General features: G+C 48.1%; 1 protein-coding gene across 3 annotated transcripts in view; it reads left to right on the top strand.

Annotated features, from left to right (window-relative positions):
* ABR (ABR activator of RhoGEF and GTPase) overlaps window positions 1-18,587 on the top strand; it is a gene marked incomplete at its 5' end in the record, with an annotated part of 137,522 nt that overhangs the window by 62,086 nt on the left and 56,849 nt on the right. For all 3 annotated transcript variants that reach the window (XM_080923757.1, XM_080923756.1, XM_080923754.1), the window contains 2 exons: window positions 6,481-6,579; window positions 12,935-13,120. In XM_080923757.1, coding sequence (XP_080779883.1) covers window positions 6,481-6,579; window positions 12,935-13,120 — 285 coding nt within the window. The remainder of the gene's footprint in view (window positions 1-6,480; window positions 6,580-12,934; window positions 13,121-18,587) is intronic.

Raw genomic sequence — 18,587 nt, 5'->3', positions numbered from 1 at the left:
CCAGCTCTGGTGTGGAGAAATAACCTCTCTCGCCTATACCTACCTTTAAGAACTCTAGCCACAGCCCATCGCCTCTCCTGTGCCTGGAGGGAGAGCCCCTGAGGACTATAGCAGGTAGTATGCACACTGCAAAACCAGGCTATCTAAGCGAACGGGCCCTGGAGGGTGTGGTGTTCGGTGCCTGGCCAGGCTGGGTGTCGGAGACTCTCTGAGTCTTCCCTTTCCATATGATGATGATCACAGCTCTGTTCCACCCACACCATGGTGTGGCTCCAAGAAGGAGCTAATGGAGACTAAAAATAGACTGCAGACCTAGGTTAGGTAGGTGGCAAATATGCAGGGTTGGGGTGGAGAGATGACTGCAGGCTTGGGTGGGAGCCACAGTGGGATCCTGGCGCCTCATCTCTATTCGGTAATCTGGTCCTTCTTCAGAACACCGGAGTAAGTCACGTCCCTCATCGGCCCACAGGCACCTCTGTGCTTATGTTGCAGCCGGCCTTCCCACCAGCCTCTTTATGATTCAAGGAGCATGCTGGGAGTTCGGCAGTCAAGGGATGGCCAATCTATGAGGTTCCTGATGGACCTTCTCTCAGGAGTTCTCACAGCACCGGTATTAATACCACTCCTGCTGTTTTGTGGGCATATCCTTTCTCTGGGCATACCACTTCAGCATACTCTCTGCTGACCACTGAATGGCACTGTCTGTATGGCTGGGACCCATGAGGACTTTTGGAATGACTGTGTTTGTTGAGACACACAGAAGCAATACCAGATTCCCTGCCTTGTTTATATTAGAGGTGTTCTCAGGGAGTGGTACTTGATTGCCAACAGGGTCCTAGACACTTAGCATGCCTAAAATCATCCTTCCTCTCAGGTCCCCACAATGCCTGAATAGAACCCTCCCTCTGCTTCTCTCCCCTCCCTCTCCTCTCCTCTGCTTCCGTGTTTCTGGAGTTAGGATCAGCCTGGGAGCTTCTTGTTCATCTGTAATGACCTCTCCAGCACCTGTTTCCTCTGTCAGGCTTGGCCTTACACAGATCGCCCAGGGTTGTAGAGAAGTGTAAAGCACGCACACCCATTAGTTCATTAAAGTGCTGTCAGGTTGTGTTCTATCTTATGGGCTCAGCAAAGGTGTCATGGAGGAGACAAGTAAACATGGCGTGGTCCTTTCTCAGAGTCCCAAGTAAAGGCTCAAGTTCACAGGGGACAGAAAAGTGAAGCGAGAAAGCAAGCAGGTCATGAGAAGCATCTGATCAAAGAATACTGGAATCCAGGTGTGGTGGTGAAAGCCTGTAATGCTACCCTTCTGGAGAATGAGGCAGGAGGAGTACCAGGAGTTCGAGGCCAGCCTGAAATACATAGTGAGTTCCAAGTCACTATGGGCTGTGAATGAGACCCTGTTTCAGAAACATATGGCCAGCAATAGGAAAGGCCCCTGGATTCAGAGGAGGAGGGACCCATTTTTAACTGTATCAGTGCTGGACTGCGTACATGTTCCCACATGCACACGTGCAGGGACTGAGGAGCCAGGGCTCTCAACGTCCTGGCTGCAGACGGTCTTGGCTCACTCCTCTACGGCAGCTGGTAGGACTCCAAGGCAATTTGCTCTTTGCTATTACTTTACTTCAGGAGTACTTACCTTAAACAGTAGTTGTGTTGCCGAGCGTTTGCCCAAATGCCAGCCCTATAAATCAATCCTGGTTTCACTGTAATTTCCAAGGTGCTTCGTCTTCCTAGGGGACAGATACAGAACCGGCTGGCAGTTTTCTCCAGAGCTATAGCTGGAGCTTTCTACATCTCACAACCCAGAGAGCTTCCTTTGAGGAGTTAACTATCTGTAAACTCATAATGCAGATACTGATAGCAACATCTCATCCCATCTAAGCGGTGCATAGTTTTCCCAAAAAAAAATTTCACGCAGTTCTATTTAAAGGTAGGTAGGGCTGACGAGTAGATGGTGCTATTTCGAGGAACTCATTTGTCAGGAATAAAAAGCCCTTTTGTATCTCATATTAACTCTTCAAGTATCTGTGCTTAATGAGAAGGGCTTGTCTGAAATGCCTGTATTCCTGTTTGACTGCTCAGGTCTCTCCTCTTTGCACTGATGTTTCCAGAAGTATGGGCCACGTAATTAGTGATCTGAGAGATGATTTTAGGTGACAGATTGACATATGCTTTATACTAAGTATATGATTTAACGTATATGAGGGAAAAAAACAGGACTATCAGTTTTATGATTTGATAGAAAGTTTAGGACAAGACTATACAAAAATCGGTATTGGCCAAGGAATGGTAGGGCATGTCTCTTTGATCCCAGTACTTGGAAGGTAGAAGGGTCTCTGTGAGTTTAAGGCCAGCCTTGTCTACAGAGTGAAAACTTGTAATATGCCAGTGTGGTAAGGCTGGACTGGTGGGTACAGTAACTGGGGTATGAGCAACTGAGGTTCTTCAGCACACATGGAGTATAGGAATCTGGCCAAAGGGGCGCTACATGAAGATCTACCACCAGGAGAGGGGGCACTTGCGGGGAGGGGGAGGAGACTCCATGCTCTGTGCTCTCAGGCCCAAGAGGGCCCAGCTGTCCTGAGGTTATGACAACTTGAGCACCAGCTCCCGATGATGTACAACCCCACATGGCATCTACTCTAATCCTGAGTGTTCCTTGCAAACTGGTTTGCCCATGGGCTAAATTATGCTGTCTGCAAAGACTCAGACCCTTGCCGTTAGCTTGTGTCTTGAAGCACAGCTGGAGCTGGGCCTGCCTGCTTAGTCCTCACTGTTGCCTTGGAGAAGATAAAAGGCCATAGAAAGATTGTTTCTTGACTTGGCTTACTACCAAACCTTAGGAGGCTTTATTTAGCCCTAAGCGCTGCGGAAGCCCAGGCCAAAGCTGCCCACAGCTTATCAGTTGATACTACCGTAGTGACCTGGTATGTCGATTTAGGGGCCTCAAGATGACAAACTCGCAGTCTAGCAGATTGTGTAAACGACTGGGGATGAAGGTACCCACTAAGGATCTGATTTATAAGCCCTGATTGGAGAGAAGGGGGTGACAGCTTTCCTATGTTGGGGAAAGGCTAGCTGCATGGCGGAACATTTGCCCAGGGGCTTTGACACATGTGGGCATCCCTGGAAAACATGCTGAGAACAGCGTCTGCTCGTTTGTATTACTAGTGTCCAGCATGTGGTAAAGATGGAACAAATAAATTCTAAGCCCTGCTATTTTATGAAGCAAACAAGTCTCCCATGAGGACTGAAGAAACAGCCAGGACTTCTTTTGTTTTGTTTTTAAATGTATTGGGTGAGCTGCAGGAGGATAGCAGCCAGGCAATAACTCGAGAACCAGGTGTAACCATCTCCAGATTGTCCCAAAGCAGAGACACGCATGATCTCAAGAAAGCCATCCTTGCCCAGAGATGGAAGGCTCTTCGGTGCTAACTGAGCATCGGACTTACTGTGAGTAAAATTCACAGAGCATAATTTCACATCATTAAATTCTCAGCTGCCTACATCCCATCCTAGTTTGAATTTTAGGAGTATAGCCCAGAGTGGGTACTCTTGGAAATGATTATTGCCTTTTAAGAGAGGGAATCTCTTCTCAAAACCAGCCTTTGGGATAGGATTATGAGGCAAGGGTCTTGTTAAAATGGATTGTTACTGGGGAGAGGGGTCTTGCTCCACAGTAGAGGAAGGCAGCTTCCGATCACCAGCTCTCCAGAGGCGAAGGGGCACCGCAGTACGGTGTTTGGCAGATGCTCAGGGAAGTCCTTTGGATGGGAGGGATGAGGAGCAGTGTGGGAGCGGTGGCCTGCAGCTTGCAAAGCAAAGTGCAGGTCAGGTCTGAGAGGCGGCAGCTGGGAGGCCACTGTGGATCTGACTTTGAGAGCTGGAGCTCTGCCTCCCTGGACTCCAGGCTGTGTTGGAGGCTGGGCTGTCTCCAAGCAGCTGGCCATTTTTCACCCTCTGTGCCTCAGGGCCCTGGTGTTCATTATACCTACCAGATTCTGAGATGCCAGTGAGGAGCACTTAGCACAGTTCCCGGTACTTGTGAAGCCATCAATAAATAACTCTGTCCTTCCTTAATGTGGGGTTTGTACTAGGTCCCTAATGCTGCCGAAACAAATTGCCTCAAACTTATGGCTAGAAACAACCCTGGTTTAGTTTCTTGCTTAGCTTCTGGAAGCTCTCAAGAAATAAGTTAATTTCACCTTTTTCCTATATCCCTTGGCTGCAGGTCCTATTCTCTAGCCTCAAAGCCAGCAATTTAGCCCTTATCTCTCCCCACCCCGCCCCACCTCATTGCTACAAGTGTGATTACTAAGGGCCCACTTAGGTAATCCAGGAATCTCCTCAAATTCCATCACACCTGAGAAGTCCCTTAGTCATTAAAGTAACATAGTCATAGGGTTGAGTAGCCCATGTAGACTTCTCTGTGGGGATGATTATTGTCTTTACTCTAGGGCGAGATAACATTTCAGAGTGGGGGGGGGGGCAGCAGCCTTCAGACATTTGTACCACTTAGGAAAAGATGTGAAGAACAGTCCTTTGGAGAGCCTTCAGGGACGTGGGGATGGATTTTCTCTGTGGCTTGATACACTTTTCTGGCTCCCATTAAGGGTGTACATTTGATGCCTAGAATGGAACTGTTTGAGACAACAGGTCTATACATACAAGCTTGAGAAGGGTGTAGGAGAGGGAGGAAATCATCCCAAAGGTAAAAGGAAGATGAGTTAGTGTTGGAGGGCTTGGGTGGATCACTGCCTCTCTTACGTCTCATTTGTTTCTGTTGTATACGGAGAACACAAACTCAGTGTGGGTGTCTGAGGGCCGGGAAGCAAGCATGGAAGTATGGGGAGGGGTTAAAGGCCTTTCCCGGTGAAGGTCAGGTGAAACACAGATTGACGCTTGTCTTGGGGAAGAGGAGCACAAGGCAGTTGTTGCAAAGGCCTGAGGGACTTTGCCCACTAGCCAGGCAGGTAATCTCAAGGCTATGTGGGTTTAGGTGCTAAGGCTGCAGGAAGAAGTGGCACTTCAGCTGTTCTGCTAAGAAGAGGTGTCACTTAGCCGAGGGAAGATCACAGAAGGCAGCATGAACCGGAGAATCCAGCTCCACAGCTTAGTATGACAGCTTAGTATGACTTGTTGGAAGAGCAGAAATGGCTAGGCCTTGGCTCTGGGAATTGGGAAGACCCTGAGGCCACTGTGGGTATTTAAGTAAGACATGCTGCAGCCCAAGCTAGAATTTAGGGTCCTCCTTATTTCTTTATCGTTGTCTGTTTCAGTGTTTTCTTCTCCTACTAGAAGCCAGGTGATGGCAGGGACTGCTTGATTCCTGTTGTAACCATAGGGGCTGCTGAGCATTCAGTAAATCTTTGTTGACTAAATAGATAATTGAACCTATCTTTCCTAATTGAATTTTGCAGTATTTATATTAAGTCCTTGACCAGAAGGTGTTTTTGGAAGATTGATTTTACTTCGAGAGAGGGAGGATTCAGAAGTCAGTTAAGGAGGACTCAGGTGGGAGGAGCCAATCCTGGAGATAGTCAGGGAAGCTACCAGACATGGCAGAGGGGAGGGATAAAGACGGACCAGCAGCCTGGAACAAAGCTTGAGGATCCTGTCCCGTGAAAATGACATGCTTTTCACTGATGGTAAAATTTTAATGCTTTCTCTGTGCCATTGTGCCAGTCAGTAGCATCCAGGCTTAAACAGGGCATGATCTCCACCACAGGGGAGCAGGAATTCAAGAGGGAGGGAAGCCTAGTACGAGTCTGTGTCTTACACCATGAGGAATGGCTGAGGTAAGTGTGGGTGGCCCACAGCTGACACCTGGTATGGTATTGAGCCCCTAGGACAGGAAGACCTAAGCACAAGTGGCCACAAGGCCAGGGCTCCCCCACCCATTTCCGCCCCATTCTCTCCAACCATGTGTCAGTTTATACTTCACTTCCTCTGGGGGGCCCTGTTTGTCCTTAGCTGTTCTGTCCCATGTAACCAATCTCAACCTCCGTCATGAAAGTCATGAAAGGTTATCCCCTCTTCCCTCTTTAGGCCAGATGTAAAGTGGGTCCTTGCGGACCCTAGTTACCATTACAAAGTTACTAAGTACAAAATGGTTGAGGGCATAAACACTGGCTGAGGATGAGCGAGATAGTAGCAGGAATATGGGTGGTTGCTTTTTCTCTTATGTTTTACTGTTTTCCAAACTTTCTCTAACATATCTGGCATTATGCAGAGCGTGGGGTTCACGAATACAATCTCAGCTTTTGAGTAGTTGAAGCAGGGGTATTGATTGCTGTGGGTTCCAGGCCAGCTCGGGCTCCAGAATGGGGTTCTATGAAAACAAACGATGATGTTAAAAATATGGCCTTTGAGTAACCTTTGAATGTGTTGGTTAAAAGGGGGGGGGGCAAAGAAATAGTCACCTTGAGCTTCGGACCCTTCTCACCTGCTGCTGGCTTTTGGCTTGCTTTCTTTCAGGTGGAGGCAGGGAAGGGCCTGGAGATGAGGAAACTAGTTCTCTCTGGGTTTCTGGCCAGTGAAGAGATCTACATTAACCAGCTGGAAGCTCTGTTACTGGTGAGTACCTGGGGTGGGGTGCGGTGGCCCCCGGTCAGCCAATGTCCTGCTTTAAAACTGTTCTTGGGGCAGGAGAGGGCCCATAGAGCACAAATACCAGTGTTCTCTGTTCACAGCTGGCCATCTGGAGAACTGGGTCAGTCCCTGCCGTATCTCAGTGACTCTACTGTGGCAGGCGGGAAAAGACACACAGGTGTGGGAGGACGAGCACTCTTCTCTCATCACCAGTGATGACTGTGAGGTTGTGAGGTTGTTTTGTGAGTTGATACAATGTTACATACCAGTGGGCAGCTTGCTACTTCCCCAACACTGCAGTGGGTAGTGTGTATCAATAAACCTGAGACCCTTTCGGCACCCTTGGTCCAAGTCTTTTCTCTTCCCGGGAAAAGGAGACCATTAGCACCATCCCGGAGGCTCTGTGTCAGGAAGTGTGAGATGGAGGATGTCTGTTCTTAAAAGTGCTTTGGCTCTGAAGCGTTAGACCAGCCTGAACTTTCAGTAAAGATGAAGATGGTGTTGCGTAAATCAGATCGGGTGGTGACGATTAAAACATCCTCCAGAGATAAAAGCACCACGCAGATGCGTTAGCCTTTGAAGAAAGTGCTTATTAGATGCGTCTGCGTATTATGCAGAGTGATTGTGTGGTGTAAATTCTTTTCTCTGGGTGTTGTACAGTCAGATGACATTTAAAAAAAAAACTGTTTAAAAAAAATCTGAGGCAGGAGGATCAACATGACTTTGAAGCCAGTATGGGCTACATAGTGAATTTCAGTCCAGTCTGAAACCTTGTCTCAAAAAGCTAAAAAGGCAAACCAAGCAAAACCCCCAGAGAATCAGAGATAAACATAGATCAATAAAGGATGGTCCTCATAAGTAAGATTCATGTTTATATGCTTGTTGTGAGATGGGACGTCATTCAGTGTCCCAGAGGCATTACCGTTCATTACAGAAGAAATGGCTATTGAAATGTGAGGCTGCCGTGCGGGGCACTGTGCTGCGCTTGTCTCAGGGTCTCCTTGGTAAGCCCAGTGATGATTTTCAAATGGGAGACAGTGGCGGACAGGAATCTAGTCTGAGTCTGGAGCCAGGAGTGGGACACAGCCTTACCCTGCTGTTAGTGCAGTGTTTCCAGACCACATCTCGACCCCTTGCTGGGGCTGTGTACTAGCTGCCAATGATAAAAGGCAGACAGACCTGGGGTTGCTGTACCCAAAACTGCATTGCCAGCACAATGCAGGTCTGAAAGGGACCAGATGCCTGGCTGAGTAACACTGCTTCACACCTTCCTTTCACCCACTGAAAAGACCTTGTGTTGCACCTCATTTTTTCCATCTGCAGTCTGGGTTCACAAGTCATTTGTATTCAGCTCTTAGGAAGGGTCTCAGTGCTACCTGGCGTTGTTACTGTTTCCTACTGAGCTGAGCAGAGACAGATTCAGGGTCCCATGTTCCTTTTGGTTTTGTTCTGAGAAAGGATCTCACTATAGACCAGGCTGAGCCCAAACTTGGGACTGTCTTCCTGCTTTTGCCTCCTGTGTTCTAGGTGACGGTAGTTTTGAAAATCAGTGTCTTGCCAAGTATAAGGGTGTATGACTATCATCCCAGGGCTTCAGAGGCTGCAGCAAGCTTCAGGCTTTTGTGTGCTTGTCAGCACCCCTCTCCCAGATATCCCAGAGGAGGAGGGGGAGAGGAGGAACTTCTGAGCAGCATGCCTCTCACATTCCATTCTTCTTCATCAGATGTTCTCATCTGGGCAGAGGTAGATTTAGGAGCCAGGACAAGAGCCTCCCTGACATGCCTTCCTCAACAGCTCTCACCCCAAAGGCACAACTGTGTGATCACACACCCAACGGCTCCCAACTTGTTCATTCCGGCCTCTCCCAGGGAGGAGTGACAGGTGGGAAGGAGGCTTTTTTGCTGCAAGGCCTATTGAGGGGTTGGGACTAGACCCTCCCCAGCCTCTGGCCCAGAGGATAAAGCTCAAAGATAAGGACTCAACTGCTGCCTCCACAAATCAGGAGGCCTCCCCTTTCAACCACCGAGGAGCTCAACTCTGCTTTTTCTGGGTGGTCTAGCTTAGAGGTGAAACCGTTTCCTTGGCTTTCTCTCCCCCTCCTCATAACAACAGATCCCCTTTCCCCAGGGAGTGACTTAAAAATGGAAATTGACGTCTCTGTGCAAAGGGTCTCTTTCCCCCTCAGTACTTCCTGGTGTGCAAAGGACCAGGCCTGTGTACTTAAGACTGCACACACTGGCAGAAACAACAGAGACAGGAAAGCCACATAGGGGCCTCTGTTCCCCAGACAGCACCCAGGGGCCAGGTTTAGTAATCTTCTGGAAGTCTCTGTTCCTGGTGAGCTTCTGTGACTCCTGAGGTCTGAGAGCTCCTTTGAGGGCTGGGGCTGTAAAAGAAGGAAAACTAAATGGGTTGTAGTTCTGTACGAGTCCTGTGTAAGTGTGGATTGTCGCCTACAGTCCTTCCCACCTTGGGGTTATAGTTTGCCACAGCTAGCCCACTTGCAGCCTTCTCTTAGTCTTTCATTTTGGCTCCTTCGGTTGGAGTTCATAGTCCTAGGCCATGTCAGCTTGCTTATGTGATGGGTTACCTGCACCTCCTCTGTGAGCTCCAAGAAGCAAACAAGGCTATGTTGGTAAATGTGCCTGGCAGGGCCAAGCCTTCAGGGGGAGGACATGGAGGAAGTGGGCAGATTTCTTTCCCCTATTTCGAAAGGCCACTTGTTAGAGGACACAGAAGACATGACCATGTGAGGACAGAACTTGCTAACTCCCATCTTCACCTTCCCAGGGTGGGAGTTGAGGTCACCCAGGGGTTCTCTCTAAGAATTCTTTTGACAGCTTCTGTCTAACCCTTGCCATATAGCTGGACCAGGGAGGAGGGTGGGGGTAACTGATGTGCTAGCTCCCTGGTCCCAATAGCAATGTTGAGTCAAGCTCGGTGAGAGGGGCCTGGCCTTTGAGCCTCTCTGGTCTAGAGGCCTGTATGAGAGTCTTTCAGATGAAAATAACTTACTGGGGACCAGCCAGACCTTCCTCCTTCCCCATGGAGAATGGGGATGAGAGCAAAAGTCAGTCCTTCATCTGGTGAGAAAGTTTCATGCATCCAGTGCAGGCTGGCCCATGTGACTGGCCTTGGTGAGAGCGCCTTTCTTCCTCTTTCACAGACAGTGGGAAGTTTATGAGGAAGCAGAGCTGTTGGGCCTGTCTAGGCGTGAGAGGTGGATGAGCTTCCCCAGAAGCAGCTTCTGAGAAACCTTGGCCTTCTCAGGACTGTTTCCTTGATTCCCTCTATCTGGGGAGTGTGCCAAGGCACAGCAGGAGTGACTTTGAGGCTCCGTGACAATTTGTACCTGTCCATTGGGTCTGAGGTAGAGATGTCATGTCATGTTTGAAGGGAAGTCCCCTGTATCCTTCCACCTGGGCATGGGAACACACTGTGTGTTTCTCCTAGTTCCTGCTGCTCCCTTGCCTGTGTGTTCATGCGGCTCCCTGGCTTCAGAGGCCCCATTACTTAAAATTGTACCCCTTCCACAAAGCCTTTCCTTAGCTGCTCCAGTATATCCAAGTTGGGAAGTGCCCTGCCTCCCGCTGGTCACCAAATTGCTGGCTTTGTTTCAGTCCATCTTTCGAATAGAGTCTAATGTTTTCAAGGGAAGGAGATTGTGGATCACCAAAATGATCTCCTGCATACCGGGCTTCTGTTGTTCATGGATCTGTAGAACGCTGGGTCATCTCACGGCCAGTCATGCTGTCAAAGCCATGCTTCCCTCTGCTTGAACACACTCCTGTGCTCCGGCTCTGCTCAGCCCTCCTCCTGCTGTGCATGTACAGCAGACTTAGGCTTGAGGGCCTTCAGCCCTCTCTGACCAAACCTTGACCAAACTCATCAAGGGAACCTTGACCAGTGTGGTTCCCTCCGGCCCCATGTTTCTGTCTCAGAGTAAGGGTCCCTCCCCTCTTTGCAGGGGCCATCTCACTCACTTTAGGTGGTCCCCTCCTTACTTTCTTCACCGTACTTACTGGTGTGTAAAATTTCACGTCGGATCATTTACTAGTGTTTCCTTTGTCACCTCTACTAGAGTGGAAACCCATGAGGACTGGGATTGTATGTGTCCTAGGCACACTACTGTGTGTTGGGGATTGGTCTTATGTTTGGCACTTGGTTCATTAGCCACAGGATGAATAATAAATGTTGGTTGCCTTCTAGATGCCCAGTATGTACTAGAAACTTTCCTACTTTTTTTTTAAAAAGATTTATTTACTATCTTTATCTGTATCTGCGTGAGTTTATGTGCACTGCATGCATGCTCAAACTAGAGGCAAGAAGAGGGCATCAGATCCTCTGGAACTGGAGTTACAGGTGGTTGTGAGCCACCATGTGGGTGCTTGGGACTGATCCCAGGTCCTCTGCAAGAGCAGGAAGCAGTCTTAACCATTAAGTCATTTCTCCAGCCCCTAGATACTTTATGCAATGTTTGACTTTGGAGATTTCATCTTCCTATTGGTTCTTCTGAGAAGGTAATACCACTTCAGCCCCACACATGAGCCTGCTAGTGAACTGATGGTACACCCTCAAATGGGGAGTGACTTGCTCCCGACTTGTAAATGGCAGAGTCTGGCTCCAGCTCACGCTGCCTGGCCTGACCCAGATTGAATCCCATCCTGTTTTTCAGTAAGGACTTAGTACTAAAGGTTACCTGGTTCTAGTGCCAAGAGGGTCAGTGGGTCATCTTGGGCCTAGCTTTGTGTAGAATGTGGAGGACAAAGAAAGCCAACCATCGGACATTGTCTGGATATATGAGACTTCCTCTTGTGGATGATTTGGGCTTAGCCACTGTCATGCTGACTCTATCCTCTCCCCACTGCTCCCAGGTCTGCAAGGAGACCTGGGCTATTGGAGAACCCTTTCTATATAGCCTCAGGTGAAAGAATAGTAGTCGTATCTAATGTAGGCTGCTCTCCTTTGTGTGTGCCTCTGTGTCCTTCCTGCCCGTATTTCTACACTCTTTCCTGCTGGGCCATTGCAATATAGTTTTAGCATCTTCTGAAAGTTTTTCTGATAAATTAATGCTTATTATTGTATATGACTTATTTATGTGACTTTGTTTTTTATTTTTGTTTTGTTTTGTTTTGAGACAAGATCTCTCTGTATATTCCTGGCTGTTCTGGAACTCACTATGTAGACCAGAATGAACTCAAACTCACAGAAATCCTTCTGCCTCTGCCCCAGAGTATTGGAATTAAAGCTGCGTGCCACCACAATCGGCTATTTATGTTAATTTTATTGGTGTATTCACTTTTAAATTTTTGAAATGGGGTTTCTTTTTGTTTTCCAGGCTGTTATCAAACACCTGGCATTATACAATCCTCTTGCCTCAGCCTACTCAGCAGCTGGAACCACAGGCACACACCATGGTGCTCTGCCTCATTGGGGGGATTTAGAAAATAACAAGGGTTCTCTCTAAAGAGAATGAACCCAAGCCCTAATACTGGAGCAGGGCTTACCATGGTGCTGACTTACCATCCGTCTCTGCCCCTTCCACTAGTGGGCCCTGGTCATCTTGGTAGAGATGAGCAAGGGTGACCTGTTGCTTTCATTTTCAGGTCAACAGGCATTGAGAAAGCGTCTTGAAACTGAAAACCACACTCAGTGGGGAAGAGCATCATGTTTGCTTAGTAATGTCTGCATGTCTGCCACGGATGTGGGCCATGGGAGGGTGGTGAGTGTGTGTGTGTGTGTGTGTACCTGCTCTTTTCCCTCACCAAGTGACGAGAACTGAGGTATCAGTGAATCTGAGCTAGCATTGGTTTCTTTTTGAGACTGGCTTACACCACGTTGCCCGGGCTGGCCTGCAATCCTCCTGCCTCAGACTCTGGAGTGCTACCAGTACAGACCCGGACTGAGCTAGTCTTGAGTATCTTTTTCCTGTTTCTCAAAAGGAAGCAGCTAAGGAGCTGGCCTCCCAGGCAACATGCCCTTGCACTGAAGCATGGCAAAGAGGCTTATGGCTGGAGCACGTGGCCATTGTGGAAGAGACTGGGGACCTGTTAAATGGACCAGTGACCACATATGAGCCAGGGACTCCGTGCTACGTTTGGGGAAGGGATGTGCTGTGGCAGATTGCTGCTCTCAGGTTCCCTCTCTCTGCATACAGCTTGTTGGGACCTGTGACAACAGCTCTGAGAAATCATGTTTCGGGTGCTCTGCCTTCAGAGGCCCTGTCTAGGCAGGACTTGGGTGTCACTGCATGTTAATCAGTGTCACAATCTGCCCGGGACCTGCCAACACTCTGGTTCATTCATCACCACCTTTGCACTTTGTTCTTCTTCCTTTTTAGCCCATGAAACCCCTGAAGGCCACAGCCACAACCTCCCAGCCTGTGCTCACCATCCAGCAGATTGAGACCATCTTCTACAAGATCCAGGACATCTACGAGATCCACAAGGAGTTCTACGACAACCTCTGCCCCAAGGTGCAACAGTGGGACAGCCAGGTCACCATGGGCCATCTTTTCCAGAAACTGGTGAGTCTCCCATGAGGACATGTCTCCATGACCGACTGCTGTTAGAACTGGTCACTCTAACCCTCTCAAGGCCTGGGTCATCTCCAAGCCCTTGGAGGCCAGTCTAGGGCTGTGTTCTTTGGGGCAACTGGACTTGGATCCTCAACCCCAACCCCATCTCTGTGGAGCCCTGAAAGTGTTTCTAGGGATAGCAGTGGGGCCAGGTCCTGTATGTGAAGCTCCTGCGAAATGCTGCTGCCTTTGAGCATGGGGATCCTTTGAGCACTGGAATGGAGCTTCCTTTGCCAGGATGCAGGCCCCTGTGTCACCCCATGGACAGAAAAGTGTGTGACAGGCTGCAGGAGGATGATGCTCACCTGAGACCTTGGGAGGCCATTGCATTCCAGTGTTGCCTTTACAAAATGAAGCAGTTGGATGGCTATGGTCCTAACTAATGGTTGATCCCAGAGCAGAGGGCACCAGCAGGTGGTGTACCTGCTACTGCTCACAGAAGAGCACAGGCCTAATGTTGGAGTATGTTCACAGGCTTCCATGACACCCTCTCTCTTAGCTCTGCCTGAAACCTCTAAGACCAAGGCACTTCCTGACCTCTGTAGACCATGGCTTTATCTACATAAGATGGCCTTCCTCCTCTACTGGCTTCTCTTCGTCAGTTCCCAAGTTGGAATGACCTCAGAAAAGCCCTTCCAGGCCCCGTGTTTGTCCATCACAAGCACTTATTTAAAAAGCACCTGTCTTTTCCATCCTCACTGCCCCCCTCCCCACCCCATGCACCCCTCTGGAACAATGTGTATTTTCTTCTCATTAGACTCTCAGAACAACCCCACTGGTGGATGAGTGGATATTCCAATGGATGGATAGACACATTGTGACCTTGACTGGGGCTGGAGAAAACTTGAGTGTCGAAGGAGATACCGGTGTCCTGGAAGCCGTGTTTTTAAAGTCACAAGTGTAATGGGGACAAGCACAACCAGAGCCAGGTCACAGCTGGGTTTGAATCCCGGCTTTGTCACAGATGGCCCTGTGATAGCTTACACTCCAGTTCTCAGCTTCCTCCTCCATGAAGAGGGGTACCAACAGCCAACTGGATTATTGGTCATGCCTGAAAATGCCTGCTGCTGTTGCTGTTCTCATGGCTGCTGTTTTAGGAAGAGGTACCCACGGGTCATTGTTTCCCAGAATGCCAGAATTCTGGTAGGAGGGGACTCAGCTGTTTCCCCTGGTACAGAGATGGTAAATACCCAATGATTCTTCCCTGGCCACTGAAGTCTGAGGTGATTGACTTGGGGGCCACCTCTACTCAGTCCTCAGAGATACAGAACACAAGCCCTGGGGAGAGGGCAGGTAGGCAGAGCAGCATGTAAGAGCTCTCCAGTTTGATATTTCTGTGGCTTTTGATACAGGGTCTCTATAACCCAGGTTGACCTTGAACTTGAAGCAATTCTTCTGCCTCAGCCTCCCAAATGCTGGGATTACAGGTATAAGCCTACATAGCTTTATCAATTTGTCTGTATCATTCTGACTCAAGAGTCCCCTTGGTCTCAGCTCCACCGATCTTGTTAGGAATTTGCTTCCCAACCCCCACCCTTCCCAGCATCATGAACTGCTGTCTGCCACCCTGAGACTGCCTGCTCTGTGAGGCCTGGGTGGAGCCAGGGCAAGCCAGGCATCTGGAGGCAGTTTATTTCAACTGAAGTCTCTGGGTATTTGATTATCCATTACCAAGAGAGGGGAATTAGCATCTCTGCTGTTTGTTTTATGAGATCATTCCAGTGCCAAACTCCTGTTTCCAAGCAACCTGTGCTTCCCAGTTAATGACCCTGGCAGGATGGGCCCCTGGCCTTTCCAGCCTATGGTAACTATGGAAATGAAAGTACCTGGCATGGCCCATGACCACTGCACACAGGTGGCTTTTGAGTCACAAGAGGGTAGCAACACAGGTATCCACGCTTTGTCTTTCTTGTGGGAATAGAGGAGACTACCATGACGGCAGGGTGTCGGTCAGCTGCTTCAGTGTTTGTCTAGCTTGCAGAAAGTCCTGAGTTCCGTCCCTTGCTCTAAATAAAACTGGGTGTGGTTAGCCACACCTGTAATCCTAGCACTTTGGAAGCAAAAGGCTGAGGATCAGAAGTTCATGCTTCACCTTGGCTAGGTAGTGAGTTTGAGGCCAGGCTGGGTTGCAGGAGACCCTCTCTCAAAGAAAGAAAAGATAAAGAAGTCTTGAGAATAGAAGGTATCAGAGCCCTTCCTGGAAGACTGTGATTTGTGCTGGTTTTGGAAGTGTCTGAGACATCTCAAGAGCACTTAAGGATATGGGTTCCCTGGAGAAAAGCACACTTTGACCCCTCTGCCCTCTTCCCAGGAGCTTTTCCTTCTGATACAGCACTGCTTGGCCCTTCCCCCCAGCACCCTAGTTCACACCCTCCTCTCTGGCTTTCCTGTCCCAAGGGCAGCTTCACCAGCTTGTCTCCTCCCAGGGTGGCTCCAGGGACCTGCCTCTGGCCCCTGGCCAGCCTTTGTGTCCAGAAGGAACAAGGATTCTTCTTCAGGGAACCAATCGATCTTGAGGCGGGCACAGGAACAGTGTGCCTTCCTAGCACCTTGGTTAGAAGGGGAAGCCCCCAAGGAAGCCTGCAGCAGCTGTGTTCTGTTGCTACTTCATTGGGAAAAAATTTAAAGCAGAAAATCTAGAGGATAATGTAGTAGACAACTGCCCGAAGTTCTCATCATAACAGACGACGGTCATCAGAGAAATGCCAAACCTTTTCCTTTTCTCCATTATTTTTCTATTTCATTCTCCTCTTCTTCTTCCTCTCCCTCCCTATCTCTTATAAAACTAGCAGCAGCAGCAGCTGTATGTGTGCATAATGTGCATGGGTGAGCTGGGGTGAGTGTATAGAATCTGCTCTTTCTTTCCACCATTACATGGACTCTGAGGATCAAATTCAGGTTCCCAGGCTTGTGTGGCAATCGCCTTCTTTGCCTGATGAGTCATTCTGCCAGCCCCTCCCCAGTTAAACTTTCTAATTAAAAAAATAATAATAAGTTTTAGCCAGGAGGCTGAGAGAGGAGAATAGCAAGGCTAGACTGAGACCTTGTCTCAGAATGGAAAGTAAAAAGAGAGGAGCTTAATTAGGGCTGGAGAGATGGCTCCAGGGTTAAGAGCACTGACTGCTCTTTCAGGGGTCTTGAGTTCAATTCCCAGCAATCACATGGTGGCTCACAACCATCTGTAATTGGGTCCAATGCCCTCTCCTGGAGTGTCAGCAACAGTGTGTTCATGCTTATATACATAAAAATAAATAAATGAATCTTAAAAAAAAAAGAAAGAAGAGCCAGGTGTAGGTCTGGTGTTGCACATCTGTTAATGCCAGCACTTGGGAGGTAGGGACAGAAAGATCAGAACTTCAAGGTCATCTCTGGCTACATAGGGAATTTGAGACTAGCCTGGGCTATAAGACCCTGTCTTATAAATAATGAACAAAACAAAAAAATGCAAAGTATTATAAATGAAGGAGAGTCTGCACCTTCACCTTTCCTCTTGAAGCAGTTTGGTAGGAATTTGATGTGGAGCCATGTAGTATGTGGTTTGTATTTTTGATGCTATCATATTCTTAAGGTATCGCATGCACTTTTAAAATGTGCAAGTGTATATCTGTATACATTTTGTGATCTGGTCACATTTGCTCTGATGTGTGTGTGTTCGTTCATCCGAGCTGTGTTTGTCCGAGTTCCTGTGCTTGGAAACATTTGTTCACTTCTACTGTGAGGAAGAAGTTGAGGGCTATGGTGCATGTCTAGAGGTCAGAGGGTAACTTTCAGGAGTTAATTCTCTCTTACTTTGAGTTAAGGAACTGAACTCAGTACAATAAACTATTTTACCAGCTGAACTGTCCTGCTGATCCCACATATATAATTTGAAATGTCCTAGTAACCACATTTTTTAAATTTTGTTTTATTTTTTTTAAAGCAATGCTGGAAGAGTTTGAACCCAGGGCCTCACACATATAAACAAACTCTAGCACTGAGCTGTGTTCCCAATCAGGAACCACAGTTTTTAAAAGTAAAAATGACTGGAAATGTCTCCATGGTGATGTGGTTGCTTCCCATACCCAATGCTCTGGGTTTGATCTCTAGGAACCCAGCAAACAAACAAATGCAAGGTGTGTGTGGTGGTGCCTGCTTGCTCTCCTAGCTGCTAGGAAGACTAAGCATGAATCACTGGAACCCAGACACTTAAGGCTACCTGGGCAGCGCTATAAAACCAGAGAGAAGGGGAGAGGGACACAGACATGCAGAGCTGGAGAGGTGACTCAGTAGCTAATAGCTGATGGCCTGTGTTCAAGCCCCAGCTGACACAATAGGAGATATAACTGACTCCTGATTACTTTATATGCTTGAGCGTCTGCCTGGATATATGTCTGTGCACCACACATCTGTCAGCTGAAGCTAGAGGAGGGTTTTCAGATCCTCTGGGACTGAAGTCAGAGCCGGTTGTGAGCCACCTATGTGGGTGCTAGGAACTGAGCATGGGTCCTTTGGGAAAGCAGCCAGTGCTCTTAACTACTGAGCTGTTTCTCCAGCCCCTGAAAGTTGTCTTCTGGCCTACCTGCTGCAGCACATGGGTACTGGCACACACTGCCCGCATACACATACAGATAATTAAAAAGCTTTAAAGGGTTGGGGTGATGGCTGAACACTTAAGAGTGCTTCCTAGGGCTGGAGAGATGGCTTAGTGTTTAACAGCACTGTCTGCTCTTCCAGAGGTCCTGAGTTCAATTCCCAGCAACCACATGGTGACTCACAACCATCTGTAATGGGATCTGATGCCCTCTTCTGGTGTGTCTGAAGATAGTTACAATGTGCTCATATACATAAAATAAAGTTTTTTAAAAAGTGCTTCCTGTTCATATAGAGAACTCAGATTTGGTTTCCAGTACCCATGTTGTGTGGCTTACAACTTCCTAGAACATGGTACACAGATATATATATGCAGGAAAAACAATCTCACATACAAAATTAAATAAATTAACAGTTAATTGCCAGAGAGGTTAGGTATAGTGGTATGCACTGCAATCAGCACTTAGAGGTGGAAACAAATGGGTCAGAAATTCAAGGTCATTCTCAACTATATAGCAAGTCTGAGGTCAGCCTGGAATACACAAGACCTGTTTCAAAAAAAAATGAAGGATATGTATAGTCATATACATATGGGTAATTTATATCTTTTATATGCTGGGTCTTTGGGATCTAATGTGGATGTGTTGCTGTTGTTTTGTTTGTCTGTCTGTTTTGTAGAGCCAGGTTCTCACTGTGTATTCTTGGCTGGGGAAATGACCATATAAACCATATTGGCCTTGAGACCATCTACCTCTGCTCCCAACGTGGAGTTTATACATGTAGCATATGTCAGTTTGCAGTGGCCACATTGTACATGTTCAGTATTTGTATGTGATGTGTGGCCACT

The sequence above is a fragment of the Micromys minutus genome (assembly GCF_963924665.1).
Source record: "Micromys minutus genome assembly, chromosome: 10".
NCBI classification, from domain to species: Eukaryota; Metazoa; Chordata; class Mammalia; order Rodentia; family Muridae; genus Micromys; species Micromys minutus.
This window is presented reverse-complemented; position numbering and strand designations above follow the sequence as displayed.